Genomic DNA, 23,278 nt, shown 5'->3' on the forward strand with positions numbered 1-23,278 from the left:
AGATTTTAAAAAAAGGATCAATCATGATTGAATGGGGGAGCAGACTCGATGGGCCAAAAGGCCTAATTCTGCTCCTGTGTCTTACGGTCTCATAGACACGGTCTAACTGACCATAATACTAGCAGCACAGTCTGACTGATTGTAACACTAGCAGCATGGTCTAACTGACTGTAACAGAAGTGTCATGGTCTAACTGAACATAGCACTAAGGACACAGTCTAAATGACCCCAGCACAAACAACACAATGGCATGGTCTAGGTGACCATAACACATAAGACACGGTCTAACTGTCCATAACGCCAATGACGTGGTCAAACTGACCGTAACACCAATGACACAGTCTAACTGACCATAACACTAACAACATGGTCTAGCAGAGCCAAGTGGGCGGTTTACAGTACTTTTCAGTATAGCACAGATTGATACCTGGGAGCGAGAGCAAAATCCGAACCGATATTTGGCCAACTTAAGTGCTGAGCCGGGTTGAAAAGAACAATGCTTTAGTGCTGAGGGCGAAGGTGAACTGATGTTCAGCTTACTACTCCCGGAGGTTTCGTCGCCTCAACGCTGAACTGACTCTGGAGCTGTGGCCGGCAACCATCAGCACCATTCTCAGCCCTGAACTGCTCTGTGGCTGTGGCCTGTAGCCATCGGGCTCCCTCACCGGCTTCATTCTCCTCAGCCCTGAACTGCTGTGTGGCTGTGGACTTCTTTCGGGGACTCTGCCATTATCATTCTGTGTGTAATTTGCTGATTTTTTGTTGTTTGCACAATTTGTTCTTTTCTTTGCACATCTGATGTTTGTCTGTTTTTGTTTGTGTGGGATTTTTAATGTGTTCTGTTGTGTTTGTTTTGTACCTACGAGAAGTCGAACCTCAGGGTGAATACAGTATTGATTTTGGAAGTAAATGTACTTTGAACTTTGAACTGTTTGAAAAGAGCCACTGGCTGGTGGTTGAATTAGCGATCACTGCTCAGTGGGTTTTGACGGGTCAAAGAGGAAGACGTTTCAAACTGATAATCAGCTTCTGCAACTTTACATTAAAGCTGTAATGGAGGATTATTCATTTAATAAATGCCCTGCAGAACTGTAGTGATATTTATGTATACCTGATAGATCCATGCTGTATGAAGTAAACTCTTCTCTCCACTGTGTTTATCTTATTACGATGAACATTCAGTTACGCTGGCTGGCTGAACATGTCAATATTAAATCTTACACGAGATGAGTGTGGGCAGAATGGCTGATATTTAAGATGACCTGTGTGTACTGAGTTCATTTCAATATCAAGGGGATGCCAATCACTACATTTCAACTTGATGCTTATATCCGGTAGTGGGTGGGCTAAGGTAAATCAGAGCCTATTTCACCCAGGAGTTGTCTGTGGGACGCTTGGTTCTGGACTGTGCTTTTCAGGAGAGTTCCTCCTGGTGGTCTGCCCCGTAAAAGCATTGAGCCAACCGGCCTATGTTATTCTACAGTACTGAGAGTGTGTGGGCCTCATCACTCAACTGTTCCTATAACCTATGGAATCACTTGTAATGACTCTTCATCACCCAGGACCTCTTCTCTTTGCTACCATCAAGGAGGAGGTACAGGAGCCTGAAGACACACACTCAATGTTTCAGGAACAGCTCCTTCCCCTCTGTCATCAGATTTCTGAATGGACACTGAACCCATCAACACTACCTAGAAACCATAGAAAACTACAGCACAGAAACAGGCCTTTTGGCCCTTCTTGGCTGTGCAGAACCATTTTCTGCCTAGTCCCACTGACCTGCACACGGACCATATCCCTCCATACACCTCCCATCCATGTATCTGTCCAATTTATTCTTAAATGTTAAAAAAGAACCCGCATTTACCACCTCATCTGGCAGCTCATTCCACACTCCCACCACTCTGTGTGAAGAAGCCCCCCCCAATGTTCCCTTTAAACTTTTCCCCCCTCAACTTTAACCCATGTCCTCTGGTTTTTTCTCCCCTTGCCTCAGTGGAAAAAGCCTGCTTGCATTCACTCTAGCTATACCCATCATAATTTTATATACCTCTATCAAATCTCCACTCATTCTTCTATGCTCCAGGGAATAGAGTCCTAACCTATTCAACCTTTCTCTGTAACTGAGTTTCTCAAGTCCCGTCAACATCCTTGTAAACCTTCTCTGCCTCTACCTCAATAATCTTTTTTTCTTTTTGCAGTATTTATTTCATTTAACTATTTTATATATACTTACAAAGACATCAAATCACGACATATGCTGGTAATATTAAACCTGATTCTGTTCCATGTTTTCGATATTTATTGCTTACTTATTTATTATTCTCCTTATTTCCTTTTTATTCTGTTTGCTCAGTTGGTTGCCTTTTGCACGTTCGTTGTTTGTCTGTGCTGTTGGGCGCGGTCTTTCATTGGTTCTAATCGCTTCTTGTATTTACTGTGAATGCCCTCAAGAAAATGAATCTTTAGATCAAACTATTCAACCTTTATATCACCAGGGTGGTGAATCTGTGGAATTCATTGTCACAGATGGCTGTGGAGGCCAGGTCATTAGGTATATTGAAGTTGGAGGTTGATAGGTTTCTGATTAGACAGGGTGTCAAAGGCTCTGAGGAGAATGAGGTTGCAAGATATAATAAATCGGCCAAGATCGAATGATGGAGAAGACTAGTTGGGCTGAATAGCCTAATTCACTTCAAAGTTGTTTAGTTCTACAGTCATTCTCCCTTCTAATCCAATTTGCCAATTTCTCATAAAACTCCTTCCATTCCCAATCACAGCCTCTTAGATCCAAGCTCCGGCAGCAGTTATAAGAACAAAATATATATTTTTAAAAATCATGTCTTTCATGCTTCCCTCTTGCTTCTTTAAGTACCCGTGATATTTGCAATATCTCTGTTGTTCCGGGCACTCGCATAATTCTTTGCTCCCAGAAGAAATTGATTCTTCTGACCCAATTCTTTGAATCTTCCTGTGTGCCCTCATCATTAATATCTACCTCTGTCACTGCCTGATTTACTGAGGCCCACGTTAAAGTGAAACTTCCCTGCTTAGCCCAATGAATTGAAAGCTTTCCCACCCATAGCACTCATTTTTACCCTTAATGCTAATTTATGCTTTGTAACAATTCAGGTACTGCTACGAGTGGTTCTACACTTTCACAAACACTTTAAGGTTCTTGGAAGCATCCACTCCTGATTATAGCTACAACAATGCTTCTGCTCTGTGGGCAACAACACATAGGGTGCCCTCCCCACGGTAGCATAGTGGTTAGTGAGACGCTTACAGCTCTGGGCGGCTGCAGTTCGGAATTCGATTCCACCGCCATCTGTAAGGATTTTGTACATCCTCCCTGTGAACCACGTGGGTTTCCTCCGGGTGCTCCAGTTTCCTCCCACATACCAGTTGGTAGGTTAATTGCAAATTGTCCTGTGATTAGGCTGGAATTAAATTGGGATTGCTAGGCCATGCAGCCTGTTGGGATGGCAAGGCTTATTCCGCTCCACATCTCTAAACGAAATAAATGGTCTAAATCATGGCACTGCCACCTCAGGATAGTTGTAGATATGGAGACCAGCACCTGTTCCTCGGGTTATATTCAACTTAACTAGATTTCCTTCTGCTCCTCTCCCCCAGGTTAAAGAGTAAAGATGAGCTTTATTTGTCACATGTACAACAGAACATCGAAACAGGCCAGGCTGGATCAGAAAGGTCGGGTACAGGTCAGATCGAGGTGGTGGGGTCCTGGCTCTGAGCGTGTCAAGGTGACTGAACCCGAAGCTTGGATGGTGATTTAAGCGCCGGGCCCGATCGAAAAGGCCAGAGTGCCATGCCCGAGGTGAGAGGCGGGCCAGTTCAGCTTCACTCTGTGCTGAACTAAAGGGTCTGTGGTTGCTGGGGGTGGGTGGGGGGAGAGCCTCTGCAGGAGGGGTCAGGCAGGTACAGGCACGTCGACAGTGCCACTTACCCAAGTTTGCTCAGAGTACTGCTGGGAAGAATGTTGGCACGTGAGGAAAGCTGCCCAGTTGGCATGCCGGAGAAATGTTGGCAGGTGGCAAAGCAGGGCTGAGATTAACCTCCCCGCACCATGTAAAAAAAAGCCCTCAATTGCTGGTATGACATCTCACACACCCTGAACACCAAGCATTCCAATTACTCCTAACTGGGCCATTCCTCAGCCTCGGGTTTTATGGCCCAGCCTGTTCCTTCCCGGAATCACCAACCCAACTGCATGCTGCGTGAGAGATATCAAAATTTCCTGACTCACGGTGCTAAGGACAAACTCCCTGGAGGTAATGTGCAACGTGATACCACGTGGTGTGATTTCAATGTATTTAAAGAAAAGCTAGATAAGTATATGAGAAAGGATATAGCTGTTCTGATTGGGTGAGAAAAGGCCAGGAAGCTGGAGACTTGTGCGGAGCAAAAATCAGAACAAAGCCTGTTTGGGCTAAGGTCTAATGTCCTGTGCTGTTTGGCCCAGTGTCTAGCACAGAAACAGGCCATTTGGCCCAACCGGGGGCCAGTCTAACCACATTCTGTGCACCTGGTCCCACAACACCCCCAGTGTGAGATAGCATCCTCTCTTTAACCCTTTGTGTTTGTACCTCGAACACTTCTGGCTGAGGACAATGACCCCGCCCGCCGATCCTATGAAAGAAGGCTCTTGTGTCAGCCTGTTTGTCCACACCCGTTGATGGGTCAGCAAACCATCTCGGCAGCCACTGAAAGCCTTTGACCGACCTGTCTCCTCCCTGTCTGCAGGATGTGGGCTCCAATGGCAATGCTGATTCCAGATTGCCACTGAACAAAAGGGCTTGCTGGACCATTTCAGAGAGCAGTTAGAGGTGAAACACACCACTGAGCCTGGAGTTACGTGTAACTGGACTGTGTAAGAGCGGCAACTACTCACAGTAGTAATGAACTGGGATTTTTTTTAATGACAGTTTGGTTGGTTCACAGACATTGTGATTGATATGCATTATAGACAAATGAGTCTATGAGCCTCAGTGGCAAAACTTGATTTTATGTCTTTGCGCCAATAGCCCAGTCCTTTGGAGACTGGTCCCGGCTCTTCTGTAACCCTGAGTTGATGTGTGACTTGTAGCCAAAGAGCACATTGGGACTGGGGCACAGGGAGAGTTGGCACACTAATGCCAACCTTGAGTCTGCATGGAAAGGTGGATTGGCAAGGAGAGGCTGAGCACAAATGTGGAGTGGTGTACAGGGCGCTATGAGTCCTTAATGCAGTTGTCACTGCTGTGGTCGCTGAAAGATTTCTGCTCGGGCTGGCTCCAACCAAAACTGACCAATTTTACAAATGTGAGATGCTGAAAATCCAAAGTAACACACACAAAATGCTGGATGAACTTATCAGGTCAGGCAGCATCTATGAAAAAGAGAAAACAGTCGATGTTTCAGTCTGAGAACCTTGTAGATGCTGCGGAGGGATCTTAGGATCCAAGTCCATAGGACACTCAAAGCTGCTACGCAGGTTGACTCTGTGGTTAAGAAGACATATGGTGCATTGGCCTTCATTAACCGTGGGATTGAGTTAAGAGCCAGGAGGTAATGTTGCAGCTATATAGGACCCTGGTCAGACCCCACTTGGAGTACTGTGCTCAGTTCTGGTCGCCTCACTACAGGAAGAACGTGGAAACCATAGAAAGAGTGTAGAGGAGATCTACAAGGATGTTGCCTGGATTGGGGAGCATGCCTTATGAAAACAGGTAGAGTGAACTCGGCCTTTTCTCCTTGGAGCGACAGAGGATGAGAGGTAACCTGATGGAGGTATATAAGATGATGAGAGGCATTGATCGTGTGGATAGTCAGAGGCTTTTTCCCAGGGCTGAAATGGCTAACACGAGAGGGCACAGTTTTAAGGTGCTTGGAAGTAGGTACAGACGAGATGTCAAAGGTAAGTATTTTTCTTACACAGAGTGGTAAGTGTGTGGAATGGGCTGCCGGCGATGGTGGTGGAGGTGGATACGATAGGGTCTTTTAAGAGACTCCTGGATAGGTACATGGAGCTTAGAAAAATCGAGGGCTATGGGTTACTCTAGGTAATTTCTAAAGTAAGTACATGTTCAGTGCAGCATTGTGGGCCGAAGGGCCTGTACTGTGCTGTAGGTTTTCTATGTTTCTATGATTGTGCTGGATTTGTGGTGGTGGATGGTCAGTGTAGACAGTGGGTTGAAGCGTCTGGTGAAGCGATTTGTAATCCAGGGAGTGGGAAGTGCAGAATCAAATATCGCTGTGAGGATTGTACGTTCTAGTATCAATTGTTTGGCGACAATAAAGTATAAAGTATGGTGTTACAATGAGGTTTGTCGGCTCAGCTTTAACCTGGTTTATCAGCCTGGCGCTGGCCGGCCTGTCTCCGTGGAATGTCAGAAATAAGGAAACTTCAGGAAACTGAAGGGAGCTGCTCCAGAGAGAAGCTGAGTTCTTCTGGCTGTGTCAAGCTCCCACCTCCCCATCCCGTGTCAAGCCTTGCTTCCTCTTGAAGTTCCGTAATGGAGCCTGCTCTTCCGCCTACCCTGTCATCATCACCAGCCAATTGCAGCCCCCTTCCATGGTGCTCTCCACCTGATTGGATGCAATTCCAGTTGGGGAACCAATCAAAGCCAAACCACGTACAGCGGAGCCAAAACTCAGCGGCACGTGAGGAATCCCGACAGGAAGCCACTGCGATCAAGCCGCTGATGTAGCCCTACCCTGTCAAACGAGTCTTTGATGCACTCAGCATTTGAGTGTCTTAAACACAATAGGTTTCCCCCCGTTCCAAGCAAACCGAAGTTAATAAACTATCTACATTGTAGAGATGTGATTTAGATTGTGGGACTGCTTCGTCGAGCACTATTGCTCCGTTCACCACAACAGACGGGATTTTCCACTGGCCACCCGTTTTAATTCTTTCCGTTCCCATACTTTCGTTTCAGTCCGTGGCCTCCTCAACTGCCATGATGAGGCCACACTCAGGTTGGAGGAGCAATACCTCATATTCCTTCTGGTGACGGCATGAACATTGGTTTCCCGAACTTCTGGTAAACTTCATTCCCCCTGAATTTCTCTCTTTCAATTCCCCATTTGGCTTCCTTCTTACCCATGCCCTTCTCCTCACCTGTCCAGCACCTCACCTCTGCTGCCTCTCTTCCTCCCTTATCTCCCAAGTCTACTATCCTCTCCTGTCAGCCCTTTACCTCTTCCACGTATCATCTCCCAGCTTCTCATTTCACCTGCTCTTCCCCCACTCATCCATCTTCCTTCTCACCTGGCTTCACCTATCACCTGTCATCTTGAACTCCTTCCCCTCAACCCATCTTCTTACTCTGTCTTCTTCTCTAGTCCTGGTGAAGGGTCTTGGCCCACAATGTTGACTGTGTTTTCCTCTTCGTGGAAACCCAACCTGGGGTCCATGGACCCCTTGCTTAATGGTATTGGTCCGTGGCATAAAAAAGGTTGGGGACCCTATGCCATCGATGCAGCTTGACCTGCTTGGTTCCTCCAGCATTTTGACCATAAGACCACTAGACATAGGAGCAGAATTAGGCCTTTTGGCCCATCGAGTCTGCTCTACCATTCAATCATAGCTGATCCTTTTTTCCCCTCCTCAGCCCCAAACCCCGGCCTTCTCCCCATAACCTTTGACGGCGTGTCCAATCAAGAACTATCAATCTCTGCCTTAAATACACCCAGTGACCTGGCCTCCACAGCTGCCTGTGATAATAAGTTCCACAAATTCACCACCCTCTGGCTAATGAAATTTCTCCACATCTCTGTTTTAAATGGACACCCCTCTATCCTGGAACTGTGTCCTCTTGTCCTAGACTCTCCCACCTTGGGAAACATCCTTTCCACATATACTCTGTCTAGGTCTTTCAACATTTGAAAGGTTTCAATGAGATCCCCTCCTCATCTTTCTGGAATCTGGTGAGTACAGACGCAGAACCATCAAACGTTCCTCGTATGATAACCCTTTCATCCCTGGAATCATCCTTGTGAACCTCCTCTGAACCCTCTCCAATGCCAGCACATCTTTTCATAGATGAGGAGCCCAAAACTGTTCACAAAACTCAAGGTGAGGCCTCACCAGTACCTTATAATGCCACAGCATCACATCCCTGCATTTGTATTCTAGATCTCTTGAAATGAATGCTAACATTGCATTTGCTTTCTTCACCACTGACTCAACCTGCAAGTTAACTTTTAGGGTGTTCTGCACAAGGACTCCCAAGTCCCTTTACATCTCAGATTTTTTGGATTTTTCCTCATTTAGGAGATAGTCCGCACATTTATTTCTTTTTCCAAAGTGCATGACCATGCATTTTCCAACATTGTATTTCATTTGCCACTTTCTTGCCCATTCTCCTAATCTGTCTCAGTCCTTCTGCAGTCTACCAGTTTCCTCAACACTACCTGCCCCTCCATCAGTCTTCGTATCACCTGTAAAATAGGCAATAAAGCCACCTATTTCATCATCTAAGTCATTGATATACAGCATAAAAAGAAGCGGTCCTAACACCAACCCCTGCAGAACACTAGTCACTGGCAGACAACCAGACAAGGATCCTTTTATTCTTACTCACTGCCTCCTACCAATCAGTCAATGCTCTAACCATACCAGTGACTTTCCTGTAATACCATGGCTCTTAACTGGGTAAGCAGTGTCATGTGTGGCACCTTGTCAAAGACCTTCTGAAAATCCAAATATACAACGTCTAATGCTCCCCTTTATCTATCCTAGTTGTAATCTCAAAGAATTCCAACAAGTTCATCTGGCAAGATTTTCCCTTAAAGAAACAATGCTGACTTTGTCCTATCTTGTCCTGTGTCACCAAGTGCTCCGTAATCTCCTCCTCAGCAATTGACCCCAACATCTTCCCAACCACTGAGGTCAGGCGAACTGGTCTGTAATTTCCTTTCTGCTGCCTCCGTCCTTTCTTAAAGAGTGGAGTGACATTTGCAATTTTCCAGTCCTCCTGAACCATGCCGGAATCAAATGATTTTTGAAACATTATTACTAAATGCCTCCACAATCTCTGCTGCTACCTCTTTCAGACCCCTAAGGTGCAGTTCATCTGGTCCGGGTGATTTATGTACCCTTAGGTCTTTCAGCTTTTTGAGCAGCTTCTCCCTTGTAATAGTAACTGCACCCACTTCTCTTCCTCACACCCTTCAACTGCTAGTGTCTTCCACAGTGAAGACTGACGCAAAATACTCATTTAGTTCATCTGCCATCTCCTTGTTCCCGGTTATTTTCTGCCTCACTTTCTAGTGGTCCCATATCCACTCTCAGCTCTCTTTTACTTCTTATATACTTGAAAAAGCTTTTTCTAACCACCTTGATACTGTTTTCTAGCTTGCTTTCATATTTCATCTTTTATCTTTTTCTGCCTAATGATTCTTTTAGTTATTTTCTGTACATTTTTAAAAGCTTCCCAATCCTCTATCTTCCCACTAATTTTTGCTTTTGCTTTTACATTAGCTTTGAGTTCCCTTGTCAGCCATGGTTGTATTATTTTGCCATTTGAATATTTCTTTATTTTTGGAATATATCTATCCTGCACCTTCTCATTTTTCCCCAGAAACTCAAGCCATTACTGCTCTGCTGTCATCCCTGCCAGCAGCTCCTTTCAATTTACTGACAAGTTCCTCTCTCATACCACTCTAATTTCTTTTACTCCACTGAAATACTGCTATGTCAGACTTTACTTTCTCCCTATCAAATTTCAAGTTTAACTCAATCATATTGTGATCACTGTCTCCTAAGGGTTCACTTACCTTAATCTCCCTAATCACTCCAGTTCACTACATAACAGCCAATCCAGTACAGCTGATCCCCTAGTAGGCTCAACGACAAACTGCTTTAAAAAGCCATCTCTTAGGCATTCAACACATTCACTCTCTTGAGATCCATTACCAACTTTATTTTCCCAATTGACCTGCATGTTAAATTCTCCAATAACATTGCCCTTTTGACACACCTTTCTATTTCCCCTTGTGATCTCTGGTCCATATCCCAGCTGCTGTTGGGAGGCCTGTATATAACTGAGCAGCATTGCACTTTTCACTTGAATGGTCAGTGTCCATCTCATTCACCTTCCGACCTTACAGAACAAGCGACAATAATCATTTTCACTGTCCCAGCAGTGGGATTAAATGCATTGGTGAGAAACCACCACTGAGACCATTGTCCAGGGCAATCAGCAGATCTGGTAGAGAATGAGAAGCAATAATTGCCTTTCACTGTCCCAGCTGTAGAATTACATGTATCAGTGGGAAACGTCCACTGAGACCATTGTCCAGGACAATTAGGCAGGGTGGCTGGACAGTATTTATCCCTTCTTATTCAGCTGAAGGTTGCCAAAATCTAGATCTGCTGGCTGAAGAATATTTAAACTTGCAACCTTAAGGGGAAAAGGTTGAAGGCGGGGTTTAATTGGGTCCATTATAGGCATAAGGGGCTTGCTCTTACCCTGTACAATCTCTGATTCCAGGATTCTGATATTGATGTGGGACTAGATAGGTGTAGTTAAAGACCCTGACAAGATCAAGCCATGGGCGTAGTGGTAATTTTAAGGGAATAGTGTTGAGATGCTGGTGGGTGTCTAACCAAGAGGTAGGAATGAAGAGCGAGCAAAATGCAGTCCTGAATGAACGTGGGTTATGTAACTGGCTACCAGAGCCATACATGGGAGACTGACGATCAGATGTGGGACCAGTGTGGTAGTATGGCTGGGCAGGGTGGACTGTGAAGGAGGTTGGTGAATAGGATTGGACTGGAAGTCATGGTAAGGTGGGGACTGGAAGTGGAGTAGTGGGTGAGTGAGGGAGTGATTAGACCTGGACCCTTCATCCTTACCTATGTGAGGATCTGGCCTGTGATAGGGCAAATCTTTCCCTCAATTCTAGTTAAGGGTGGCACGATATCAAACGAATTATACCTTCTATAGATGCCCCGTCAGTGGCCAGATTGCTATTTAGAGGGGTAGCAGCCAACGGAGGTAAATGATTCGGATATTTAACTCCTTGCTCGCTCCTGGCATCAGGTGGAAGTTTATACCAAAGCCTACAAATCAGCCACAACAGTTAAAAACATCACCTCGATCAACAGAATCAGTATAACGTCCTTCCGTTCCACACCAGCACTTTCTGAGTGAAATTGTGGAAAGAAATGACGCTAGATGAGGGACAGATTGGACTGTGGTGCCAATCTCTTGGTCAGATTGGAGATAGAACCATATAGAAGGGAAAAGGCCCTTTGGTCTATAGCGTCAAGCAAACTGAGGAGTCATTCCAGGTTGATCCCATCTGCCTGCATTTGACCCACATCCCTCTAATCTTTTCTATCCATGTACTTGGCTAAATGTCTTTAATTGTACCCGTCTCCACCACTTTCTCTGGCAGAGTGTTCCACGTGCCCACCACGCTCGGCTAATTATTCCTCATCCAGGAACGAGGTGGTGCAGACAGATCCATTTACAATGTTTAAAAGGCATTTGGACAGGTACTTGGCCTGGGGAGATGTAGAGGGATGTAAGTGGAATGCAGGCAAGTGTGATGTGTAGAAAGACATCAGGTTTGGCGTGGACAACATGAGTAAATGCTCTAAGATTCTACAAATTATTCAACTCCCTTTGCTCTTCTCACAGCCTCTGGATGCTCACATTTTAAACGTTAGATCCTACATTACCTGTTACAATATCAGGGAATGGCAAGATGTTTGCGCAATATAGAGATTTATATGTATTTCAAATCAAATCACATGAGCAAATCAAATGTGAATCCACTTCTAGTTATCTGACAAACGTGTCATCCTGTCTTGCTCAAAACCCATTTAGTGAGGGATTTAACTTGAACTGTGGGTCTTATTCCACGCAATGCCCATGTTTATAGCCGGGAGATTGGTGATCATATGACTTGAGCAGGTTATCGCATGGTTTAACAACTGGACAATTAGGGAGGAGTCTGTTATAGACTAATCACATGTTGGAGAAACGGGATTTAGCAACATTATGATTGGGAAGAGGAGGAGGCAGCAATCAAATGCTAAGGAATAGGAGACCTTAGGGTTGAGTTTTGATGATCTCACTATTGCTGGATTCTTGGAATTAGAGGATATACTGTAGCTTTCACAGTTACCATCACGGCTGGATGCTTGGTTAAGGCATTAACCGCCTGCAGTTTTTCTCCAAATCTTTAAGCTACCATTTCAAAACATTACTCTCCTCAGAATGGTCTGGATAAATTGCAACATCCTTAATAAATTATTTCTGTATTTTGATGGGACAAAACATTTAAATGATTCTAATCTCACCAGGTCTGTCCCTCAGGTACCGTCTGATCCTAATCCCACTAGATAAGTTTAGCAAGTTGGAATGGCCTCTCAGGTACTTTGGTATATTTTATTTTCAATGCAGCTGAAGCATTTGTGTGGCCTCCACACTCTTCCCCTTGTCTTTGTACCCTGTCCGTTCTTCGTGTGTGTGTGTGTGTCTGTCTGTCTGAGTGCAAGTATATATAGGCGTGTGTTTGTATGTGAGCAGTTGAATATTCAATGCCTAGTAATTGACAGGGGATCTTTGGGTGATTCCTTCCATGATTCAGGGGCTTGTTTGAGGGGGGAAGGGTTGTGTATTTGCAAAATTTACCCTATCTACACTGAACTACATCAGCAAAGACAGGGACTGGGTCTAAAACCACCCTCTTTTCTACATGGCTTACTAGCATGAGAAAGGTTTATTGAACCTGTGAATGGACAAGACCACTTCTCCACTTCACTTAACTCTTACCACGTGGAATTAATCCTTGTGGACTAATCAATGTTAAAATTGGTGTTTTTTTTATCTTGGTCTCATCATCAGTTTTTTTCCCTCCCAGATATGTAGTGTGTGTCTGAAAGTCACTCACCTCCTTGCTCGTCCAGCATGACCAGGGTCCTGATCCCAGCATCTTTGCTCTGTTTGAGAAGACAAGGAGAAAGAGGGTGAGTGGTGGAACAGGGATCAATTGAATAGAAACCACACCAGTCTATAAATCAATATAAAACCCTCTTGCACAATCCTCTCAGCAAATTCTTCAAAAACAAGTAGCTAACATGTCCTGCAATGTCAGTGTTCAAGTTCATTCAGCCATACATGAATACCCATGAATATAGCTGAATAAAACAGCGTTACTCCGGGGCCAAGATGCACAATTTAGTACCAACAGTCATTCACAGCACAAAGCATGTGTGGCACTTATAAGGCAGCAGTAAAATATAGTCACACACAAAAAATATATAGTCCAAATCCCTGAATCCATCAATGTTGGAGCAGTCTGCAGTCGAACACAGTACGGCTTGTCTTCTGCTAAGTGAACACTGGAGGGCAGCACTGAGTCCAGCATGTATGCCATGTCACTCACACTAAAGGCTGATTTATACTTGTGCATCAACTTGACGCCGTAACCTACGCAAGTGGCCTACGCACGTTGTGAGCATTTATACTTGTGCGTTGGTGTACCTGCGTCACTCTGCAATTCGGGCACGTCGCGCATGCGCACTCACCTACCCACACAAGGCTTCATGGTCATGGTAGTCTTTCTCGGGGTAAACAAGTTTAAAGCGAGCGCCTTTTTTCATAAAGGCGAAATGTGTCCTCCATAATTTCGGAGGTCTGTAAAGCTTTATGGAAAGCATTGCAGTCAGAATTCCTTCCCTGCCCTTCAGTCGCCCAATGGGAAGCTATTGTAGCGCAGGAAGAAATGTGATGCTACCAAGCGGACCAATCACACTTGTTACGGTCTGCGTTGCTGCGACATGTAGTTACATTTTGGGAGAGGTGTGCGTCAGGCTACGGCGTAAGGATCCGCGTAGGCACTACATAGGGTTCGCGGCGACGCCGTACTTACAGCGTCGAGTTGACGCAGAAGTATAAATCAGCCTTAATGCTGGCACTCCAGTGCAATGCACCGACTCCAACACCTCTCTCCTGGGTGGCAGTGAACAGGCGACAACATGGTTTGAGGCCTAGGCCTTGCTACAACCAAAACCATCCGCACATCTCCCCACTGTTTGCCAATAAACCAATGAATCGGACATGCAGCATTCCACATTAATAATGTCCAACAAGGTTTTGCGACCACAAAAAAAGCGACTAAAATGATCACTCGCTGTTAGCATGCCTCCGTTGCACACCCACTCTGACATAGGCTGCAGCACGACCCACAGCAAGTCCAGCTCCTTCGGTTTTACCACCAAAGAGTAACTTGGTGAGGGTGTAGACATGCCGTTCTTTAAGTTCTTAATGTCCATCAGGGTCTTGTGATTGTAAAAAATACACTTAAAAAAGACAATAACCCTTTGGTTGACCCTACAGAAGCCACTGTGATTGAACTTGCTACCATCACAGATCAGCAGACAGAGATGAAACAACTACAGTACTGTGCAAACGTTAGGCACATATATATAGCTAGGGTGCCTAAGAATTTTGCACAGTACTGTATTTGTCTACATGGAGCGGAGAGCGAGTTTGTAAGTCTGGTGGGAGCAAAGGGTGTTGGGAATGGCAAGGATGGAGCGCCATGGGAGGGGTGTGGGACAGGTGGCAGAGAAGGAGTGCCAGGGGGGAGGGGTGGTGCAGGTGCAGACACACCCAGCCCTGAGACACCAGCCAAGGTCATTTGATTCCAAACAATTGGTTTATTGATCATTACAGAATGTCTCTCTGGTGCTTCCCACACCCTCCCCTTTCCCTTCCCCCTTTCCCAACCATGATTCCCCTCTCCCTGCCTAGAGACCCAGATCAGAATCAGGTTTATCATTACTCACATATAGTCATGAAATTTGTTCTTTTGGAAGCAGCAGTACAGTGCAATACATAAAATTACTGCAGTACTGTGCAAAAAATCTTAGGTGCCCCAGCTATATATAGGTGCCTAAGAGTTTTGCACAGTACTGGACATAGATGCATTAGCAGTGGAAGTTTATGTAAATTATCGCTTACAAGCCCTGGACAAATTAGATTCTGGATAGATTACAGCAGTTCACAACATTAGGATACAGTAAGGTGCTGCTCAATTGTAATGCTTCTTGAAATAGTGTCACAGTTAAACGAATTTTGATCTAATTATACCACACTAGAATGCTCCTCATCCTTGTAACTAGGTGAGGACATAACACTTTATTCAATTTCTGTATTTTAATTTCTAATATTAAAGTGTAGAATTTAAAAGGAGCAGACTCCATATGGAAATGAAGTTCAATAATATGCTTCGTGTTCCCTTTCAGGGCTTCTGTTAAACGAATTCATTTCAGAGATTTGATTTCACAGCTTCCCTGCAGACTGTATCGGGAGAAACTGCCTTGACCCAATCTACATGTTAGCTTTTGGATCTGTTCTTGTAGACTTGCAGAAGAGTGCCATTGTTGGTACTTACATGGTATTACTGGATTAAAATGCCATAATAAAGATGTCCCCTGGCAGAGGAGATGCAGTGTGTAGTACTATGAAGACAGAAGGGAATGTAGCCCGTAAGTACAAGAGATTCTGCAGATGCTGGAAATCCAGAGCAACACACACAAAATGCTGGAGGAACTCGAGATTCTGCAGATGCTGGGCATCTGGTGTAACACACACACACACACACACACACACACACACACACAAAATGCTGGAGGAACTCGAGATTCTGCAGATGCTGGGCATCCGGTGTAACACACACACACACACACACACAAAATGCTGGAGGAACACAAGAGATTCTGCAGATGCTGGGCATCCGGTGTAACACACACACACACACACACACACACACACACACACACAAAATGCTGGAGGAACACAAGAGATTCTGCAGATGCTGGGCAGCCGGTGTAACACTAACACACACACACACACACACACACACACACACAAAATGCTGGAGGAACTCAAGAGATTCTGCAGATGCTGGGCATCCGGTGTAACACACACACACACACACACACACACACACACACACACACACACAAAATGCTGGAGGAACACAAGAGATTCTGCAGATGCTGGGCATCCGGTGTAACACACACACACACACACACACACACACACACACACACACAAAATGCTGGAGGAACACAAGAGATTCTGCAGATGCTGGGCAGCCGGTGTAACACACACACACACACACACACACACAAAATGCTGAAGGAACTCAGCACGTCAGGCAGTATTTATGGAAATGAATAAACCGTTGTTGTTGAAGGTTGAGACCCTTTATCAGGACAGTAGCTGCTGAAATTTAGACCAAAAATAACAAGCTACCGGAGGAGCTCGGAACACCAGGTAGCATTTAAGTCCAGGTCTCTATCACCTAGATACATTTCCCCTCCTCCATTGACCTGATGTGCCCAACACCGACCCACAGGGCCCCTGGCATCTGCGTACCCATCTGCCGACTTTTCCTTCCCTTATTTTGCTGCTGTGTTCACCTGCCTGGTTTAGCAGACTCCATCACAGAGTCAGGAAAATACAGAACAGAACAGGCCCTTTTGCCCATCTAATCCGTGCTGAACCATATAAACAGCCTAGTCCCATTGACCTGCACCCAGACCTGTCTAATCTCATTGACCTGGACTCGGACGTCTAATCCCATCAACCTGTCTAATCCCATCGGCCTGCACCCAGACCTGCCTAATCCCATCGGCCTGCACCCGGACCTGCCTAATCCCATCGCCCTGCACCTGGACCTGTCTAATCCCATCGACCTGCACCCGGACCTGCCTAATCCCATCGACCTGCACCCAGACCTGTCTAATCCCATCGGCCTGCACCCGGACCTGTCTAATCCCATCGGCCTGCACCCGGACCTGTCTAATCCCATCGACCTGCACCCGGACCTGTCTAATCCCATCGATCTTCACCCGGACCTGTACCCAGACCTGTCTAATCCCATCGGCCTGCACCCAGACATGTCTAATGCCATCGACCTGCACCCAGACCTGTCTAATCCCATCGGCCTGCACCCAGACATGTCTAATGCCATCGACCTGCACCCGGACCTGTCTAATCCCATCGACCTTCACCCGGACCTGTCTAATCCCATCGGCCTACACCCAGACCTGTCTAATCCCATCGGCCTGCACCCAGACATGTCTAATGCCATCGACCTGCACCCAGACATGTCTAATCCCATCGACCTGCACCCGAACCTGCCTAATCCCATCGACCTGCACCCAAACCTGTCTAATCGCATCGACCTGCACCCAGACCTGTCTAATCCCATCGACCTTCACCTGGGCCTGTCTAATGCCATCGACCTGCACCTGGTGGCGGTAAAGAATTGAAGTGGTGGGGTCTGGGCTGGAGAGTGGTGAATGAGCCAATATTTGGCCATTGTTGGAATGGCCTGGAGGCAACTTGATGCAGCAAAACTGAGGTGAGAGAGCGTTATGCAGAACCCAGTCCTGACAATGAGGAAAGACCTGAGGTTTGATCGATTTAAGCACTGAGATAAATTAGAAAGGTTGGGAACGAGCTGAATCGAGGTGGAAGTGCTTGGACCCACAAGCATATCGAAGTGGCAGTGCCCAAGTCCAAGAGCGAGGTGGACCCGTGGTTTGGACGATGTAAGTACCGGGCCAGATTGAATAGGTCAGGGTGTCGGGGCCGGAGGCAGTTTACTCATCTCTGCACTGAACTGCGGCTGTGGTCTGCAACTAAGCGGCTTCACTGAACTGACTTTTGTGAACTTCAGTTCTGAATGCTACTTGCTTACTCTTATGTTTGCACGATTTACTTTTTTTTCTCCGCACATTGGGTTTTCTTCTGTTTTAATGGATTCCATTGGGTTTCTTTGTTTTGTGGCTCCCTGTAGCATAGTATAAAGTCTACATACTTTGATAATAAATATACCTTGAAATCTGACCATTGCGCTCCATACCCTTATTAAAATTACCTATCCAAAATTCACTTAAACATTGAAATTGAGCTTGCATGCACCATGTGTGCTGGTGGCTCATACCACACTCTCGTGGCCTTCTGAGTGGAGAAGATTCCTCTCATCTGCAGCCCTTTCTCATCTCCATATCACCTTTTCCCCTCTACAGCAATCGTCCCTCTACCCTCCTCCATTTACCTAACAGCCCTCCTCACCTGGATCCACCTATCGCTTGCCAGCTCCTCCCCAGTCCTCCTGCCTTACCTCTTTAGGATCAACTATCAACTTTATTCACCTTTTATGTATGCTTACATGCATTTGGAACTTAACTGAGGTGTGCCGGTGCCAAATTCCTCATTGTAGGAAGGTAGCCGAGGCTCTGGAGAGGGTGCAGAAGAGTTAGGCTGCGTTTGGAACATTGTTTACGGTTCTGTTCACCCTATTGTAGGAAGGATGTTGAGACTTTGGAGAGGGCGCAGAAGAGGTTCACCAGGGTGCTGCCTGGATTAGAGAGCATAAGCTATCACCAGAGGATGGACAAACTGGGTTGTTTTCTCTGCAGCGGTGGGGGCTGAGGGGAGATCTGATAGAGGTTTGTAAGATTAGGAGAGCCATAGATAGAGTGGACAGACTGTACCTCTTCCCAGGGTTGAAATGTCTCATACCAGAGGGCATGTCCATTTGGTGAGAGGGGATAATTTCGAAGGAGAAGTGAGGGGCAAGATTTTTTACACAGAGAGTGGTGGGTGCCTGGGGTAGTGGCAGAGGCCGATATATAGTTGAGACTTTGAAGGGACATTTAGATAGACATGTGAATGTGAAGAAAAGGATATAGACATTGTGTAGACAGAGTAGATTAGTTTAGTTAGCCACTTGATTACTTATTTAATTGGTTCAGCACATTCTTTGCCAAAGGGCCTGTTCCTGTGCTGAACTGTGCTCTAAAAAACAACAGCATTCAATAATTATAAGGATAAATTACTATTCAAAATAAACTTAAAGGTTAAAGTACAGGTGTAGAACAAAAAGTACTTAAATACATAATCACTATCATGTGTTGACAATGTAAACAGCATTATAAACACAGGTTTAAAGTGTTTACAGTGCAGTGACTGGGTAGCAGCAGAGATACAGAGGAGCAGATTGGGAGGCAGATTTTGGAAAGGTGCAAAAATAACAGGGTTGTTATCATGGGTGACTTTAACTTTCCTAATATTGATTGGCACCTGATTAGTTCCAAGGGTTTAGATGGGGCAGAGTTTGTTAAGTCTGTCCAGGACGGATTCCTGTCACAGTATGTGGACAGGCCGGCCAGGGGGAATGCCATACTAGATCTAGTACTAGGTAATGAACCGGGTCAGGTCACAGATCTCTCAGTGGGTGAGCATCTGGGGGACAGTGACCACTGCTCCCTAGCCTTTAGCATTATCATGGAAAAGGATAGAATCAGAGAGGACAGAAAAATTTTTAATTGGGGAAAGGCAAATTATGAGGCTATAAGCCTAGAACTTGCGGGTGTGAATTGAGATGATGTTTTTGCAGGGAAATGTACCATGGACATGTGGTCAATGTTTAGAGATCTCTTGCGGGATGTTAGGGATAAATTTGTCCCAGTGAGGAAGACAAAGAATGGTAGGGTGAAGGAACCATGGGTGACAAATGGGGTGGAAAATCTAGTCAGGTGGAAGAAGGCAGCATACATGAGGTTTAGGAAGCAAGGATCAGATGGGTCTATTGAGGAATATAGGGAAGCAAGAAAGGAGCTTAAGAAGCGGCTGAGAAGAGCAAGAAGGGGCCATGAGAAGGCCTTGGTGAGTAGGGTAAAGGAAAACCCCAAGGCATTCTTCAATTATGTGAAGAAAAAAAGGACGACAGGAGTGAAGGTAGGACCGATTAGAGATAAAGGTGGGAAGATGTGCCTGGAGGCTGTGGAAGTGAGCGAGGTCCTCAGTGAATACTTCTCTTCTGTATTCACCAATGAGAGGGAACTTGATGATGGTGAGGACAATATGAGTGAGTTTGATGTTCTGGAGCATGTTGATATTAAGGGAGAGGAGGTGTTGGAGTTAAAATACATTAGGACAGATAAGTCCCTGGGGCCTGACGGAATATTCCCCAGGCTGCTCCACGAGGCGAGAGAAGAGATTGCTGAGCCTCTAGCTAGGATCCTTATGTCCTTGTTGTCCACAGGAATGGTACCGGAGGATTCGAGGGAGGCGAATGTTGTCCTCTTGTTCAAAAAAGGTAGTAGGGATAGTCCGGGTAATTATAGACCAGTGAGCCTTACGTCTGTGGTGGGAAAGCTGTTGGAAAAGATTCCTAGAGATAGGATCTATAGGCATTTAGAGAATCATGGTCTGATCAGGGACAGTCAGCATGGCTTTGTGAATGGCAGATCGTGTCTAACAAGCCTGATAGAGTTCTTTGAGCAGGTGACCAGGTATATAGATGAGGGTAGTGCAGTGGATGTGATCTATATGGATTTTAGTAAGGCATTTGACAAGGTTCCACACGGTAGGCTTATTCAGAAAGTTAGAAGGCATGGGATCCAGGGAAGTTTGGCCAGGTGGATTCAGAATTGGCTTGCCTGCAGAAGGCAGAGGGTGGTGGTGGAGGGAGTACATTCAGATTGGAGGATTGTGACTAGTGGTGTCCCACAATGATCTGTTCTGGGACCTCTACTTTTCATGATTTTTATTCACGACCTGGATGATGGGGTAGAAGGGTGGGTTGGCAAGTTTGCAGATGACACAAAGGTTGGTGGTGTTGTAGATAGTGTAGAGGATTGTCAAAGATTGCAGAGAGACATTGATAGGATGCAGAAGTGGGCTGAGAAGTGGCAGATGGAGTTCAACCCGGAGAAGTGTGAGGTGGTACACTTTGGAAGGACAAACTCCAAGGTAGAGTACAAAGTAAATGGCAGGATACTTGGTAGTGTGGAGGAGCAGAGGGATCTGGGGGTACATGTCCACAGATCCCTGAAAGTTGCCTCACAGGTAGAAAGGGTAGTTAAGAAAGCTTATGGGGTGTTAGCTTTCATAAGTCGAGGGATAGAGTTTAAGAGTCGTGATGTAATGATGCAGCTCTATAAAACTCTGGTTAGGCCACACTTGGAGTACTGTGTCCAGTTCTGGTCACCTCACTATAGGAAGGATGTGGAAGCATTGGAAAGGGTGCAGAGGAGATTTACCAGGATGCTGCCTGGTTTAGAAAGTATGCATTATGATCAGAGATTAAGGGAGCTAGGGCTTTACTCTTTGAAGAGGAGGATGAGAGGAGACATGATAGAGGTGGACAAGGTAATAAGAGGAATAGATAGAGTGGATAGCCAGCACCTCTTCCCCAGGGCACCACTGCTCAATACAAGAGGACATGGCTTTAAGGTAAGGGGTGGGAAGTTCAAGGGGGATATTAGAGGAAGGTTTTTCACTCAGAGAGTGGTTGGTGTGTGGAATGCACTGCCTGAGTCAGTGGTGGAGGCAGATACACTAGTGAAGTTTAAGAGACTACTAGACAGGTATATGGAGAAATTTAGGGCGGAGGCTTATATGGGAGGCAGGGTTTGAGGGTCGGCACAACATTGTGGGCCAAAGGGCCTGTACTGTGCTGTACTATTCTATGTTCTATGTAATAGACAGAGGGGGGTGGGGTGGCTAACTAGAATGGTTGTTTGGATTAACTGCCAGGTTGGGGGCGGGAGGAGAAATCTTTAAAATGGGTAAAGGTTTTGTTTTAATAATCCAAAAGTGCTGGTTATCACCCCTATACTCTTTCAGTCCTCAAAATGTTAATTGTCCATTTCCCCTCTCAGGTGCTGCCTGGCGCACTGACTTCCTCCAATAGCTCATTTCTACACAGCACAGGTAACCACAGGAAATACACAGACCAGGGAAAACACAGGCCTGAGAATACATGGACCAAGGAAAACACAGCTCTAAGAACACATAGACCAGGGAAAACACAGGCCTGAGAATCCACAGACCAAGGAACACACAGACCTGGAAAAGCATAGCCTGAGTAGATTTATTATCAACGTACTATATGGCACAATATACAATCCTGAGATTCATTTTCTTGTGGGCATACTCAATAAATCTAAGAAACACAATAGGATCAATGAAAGACCGCACCCAACAGGATAGACAACCAGTGTAAAGAAGATAACAAACTGTACAAATACAAAATAAAATAATAATAATAATAAATAAATATCGAGAACATGAAGAGTCCTTGAAGGTGAGTCTGTAAGTTGTGGGAACAGTTCAATGATTGGACAAGTCAGGTTATCCCCTCTGGATTCAGGAGCCTGATGGCTGAGGGGTAATAACTGTTTCTGAATCTGGTTGTGAGGGTCCTGAGGCTTTCGTACCTTCTTCCTGATGGCAGCAACAAGAAGAGAGCGTGTCCTGGGTGGTGGGGGTCGCTGATGATGGATGCTGCTTTCCTGTGACAACGCTCTGTGTAGACGTGCTCAATGGTGTGAGGGCTTTACCCATGGTGAACTGGGCTGTATCCACGACACTTTGTAGGATTTTCTGTTCAAGGGCATTGATGTGTCTGTACCAGGTCGTGATGCATCCAGTTAATATACCCTCTCTCTGGCTATCCATCCCATAGGATGATGATGGTTCCTTTCAGTCAGTTAGTGGGGTGATACCCCACTCCTCAGAAAGGCACAGCGTGTGCGTGAATGGATTTTAGGTGAGTAGGGGGTTGCACAGGTCCAGAGCCACCCTCTCGACATCCCCTCCCAGATCCAGTGGCATGGTGGGGTCCAAGACGGCTGGGGGAAGTTCTGTTGCAGTGAATGGCCAGACCAAGCTTCGATGCAAGGGATGCCCTTTCCGCGCTTCACGGCACGTGTTTGCTAGATGGCCGTTGACCCTACGAGAGGGTTCATCCGCCCTTTGACAGGTCTTGTTTTTCGTCCTGCAGGGTGTCTAGCCACCCAGTCAATATACTACACATCTATAGACATCAACACACCACACATCGGTAGACATTTGCCACGGTTTTATATGTCATGCCGAATCTTCACAAACTTATAAGGAAGTAGGGGTGTTGCCCTGCTTTTTCATAGTTGCCTTTACGTGCTGGGCCCAGGAGAGACCCTATGAAATAACAACACCAAGATATTTAAATTTGCTGACCACCTCCAACTCTGACTTCTCAATGAGAACTGGCTCATGGACCTCTGGTTTCTTCCTGCTAAAGTCAATAATTAGCCCCTTGGCCTTGCTGACATTGAGTAAGAGGTTCTTGTCGGAGCATCACTCAGTTAGATTTTCAGTCTCCCTCCTATATGCTGATTGATCACCATCTTTAATCACTGCCGATCGCAGGTCAGTGATCATTGAAGATTTCATCGTTGACAATC

General features: G+C 45.7%; 1 protein-coding gene across 1 annotated transcript in view; it reads right to left on the reverse strand.

Moving 5' to 3' along the window:
* LOC140204419 (synaptosomal-associated protein 25) overlaps nt 1-23,278 on the reverse strand; it is a 111,188-nt gene that overhangs the window by 20,541 nt on the left and 67,369 nt on the right. The window contains exon 4 of the mRNA XM_072271140.1: nt 12,913-12,961. Within this exon, the coding sequence (XP_072127241.1) occupies nt 12,913-12,961 (49 nt within the window). The remainder of the gene's footprint in view (nt 1-12,912; nt 12,962-23,278) is intronic.

The sequence above is a fragment of the Mobula birostris genome, chromosome 10 (assembly GCF_030028105.1).
Source record: "Mobula birostris isolate sMobBir1 chromosome 10, sMobBir1.hap1, whole genome shotgun sequence".
Taxonomy (NCBI): Eukaryota; Metazoa; Chordata; class Chondrichthyes; order Myliobatiformes; family Myliobatidae; genus Mobula; species Mobula birostris.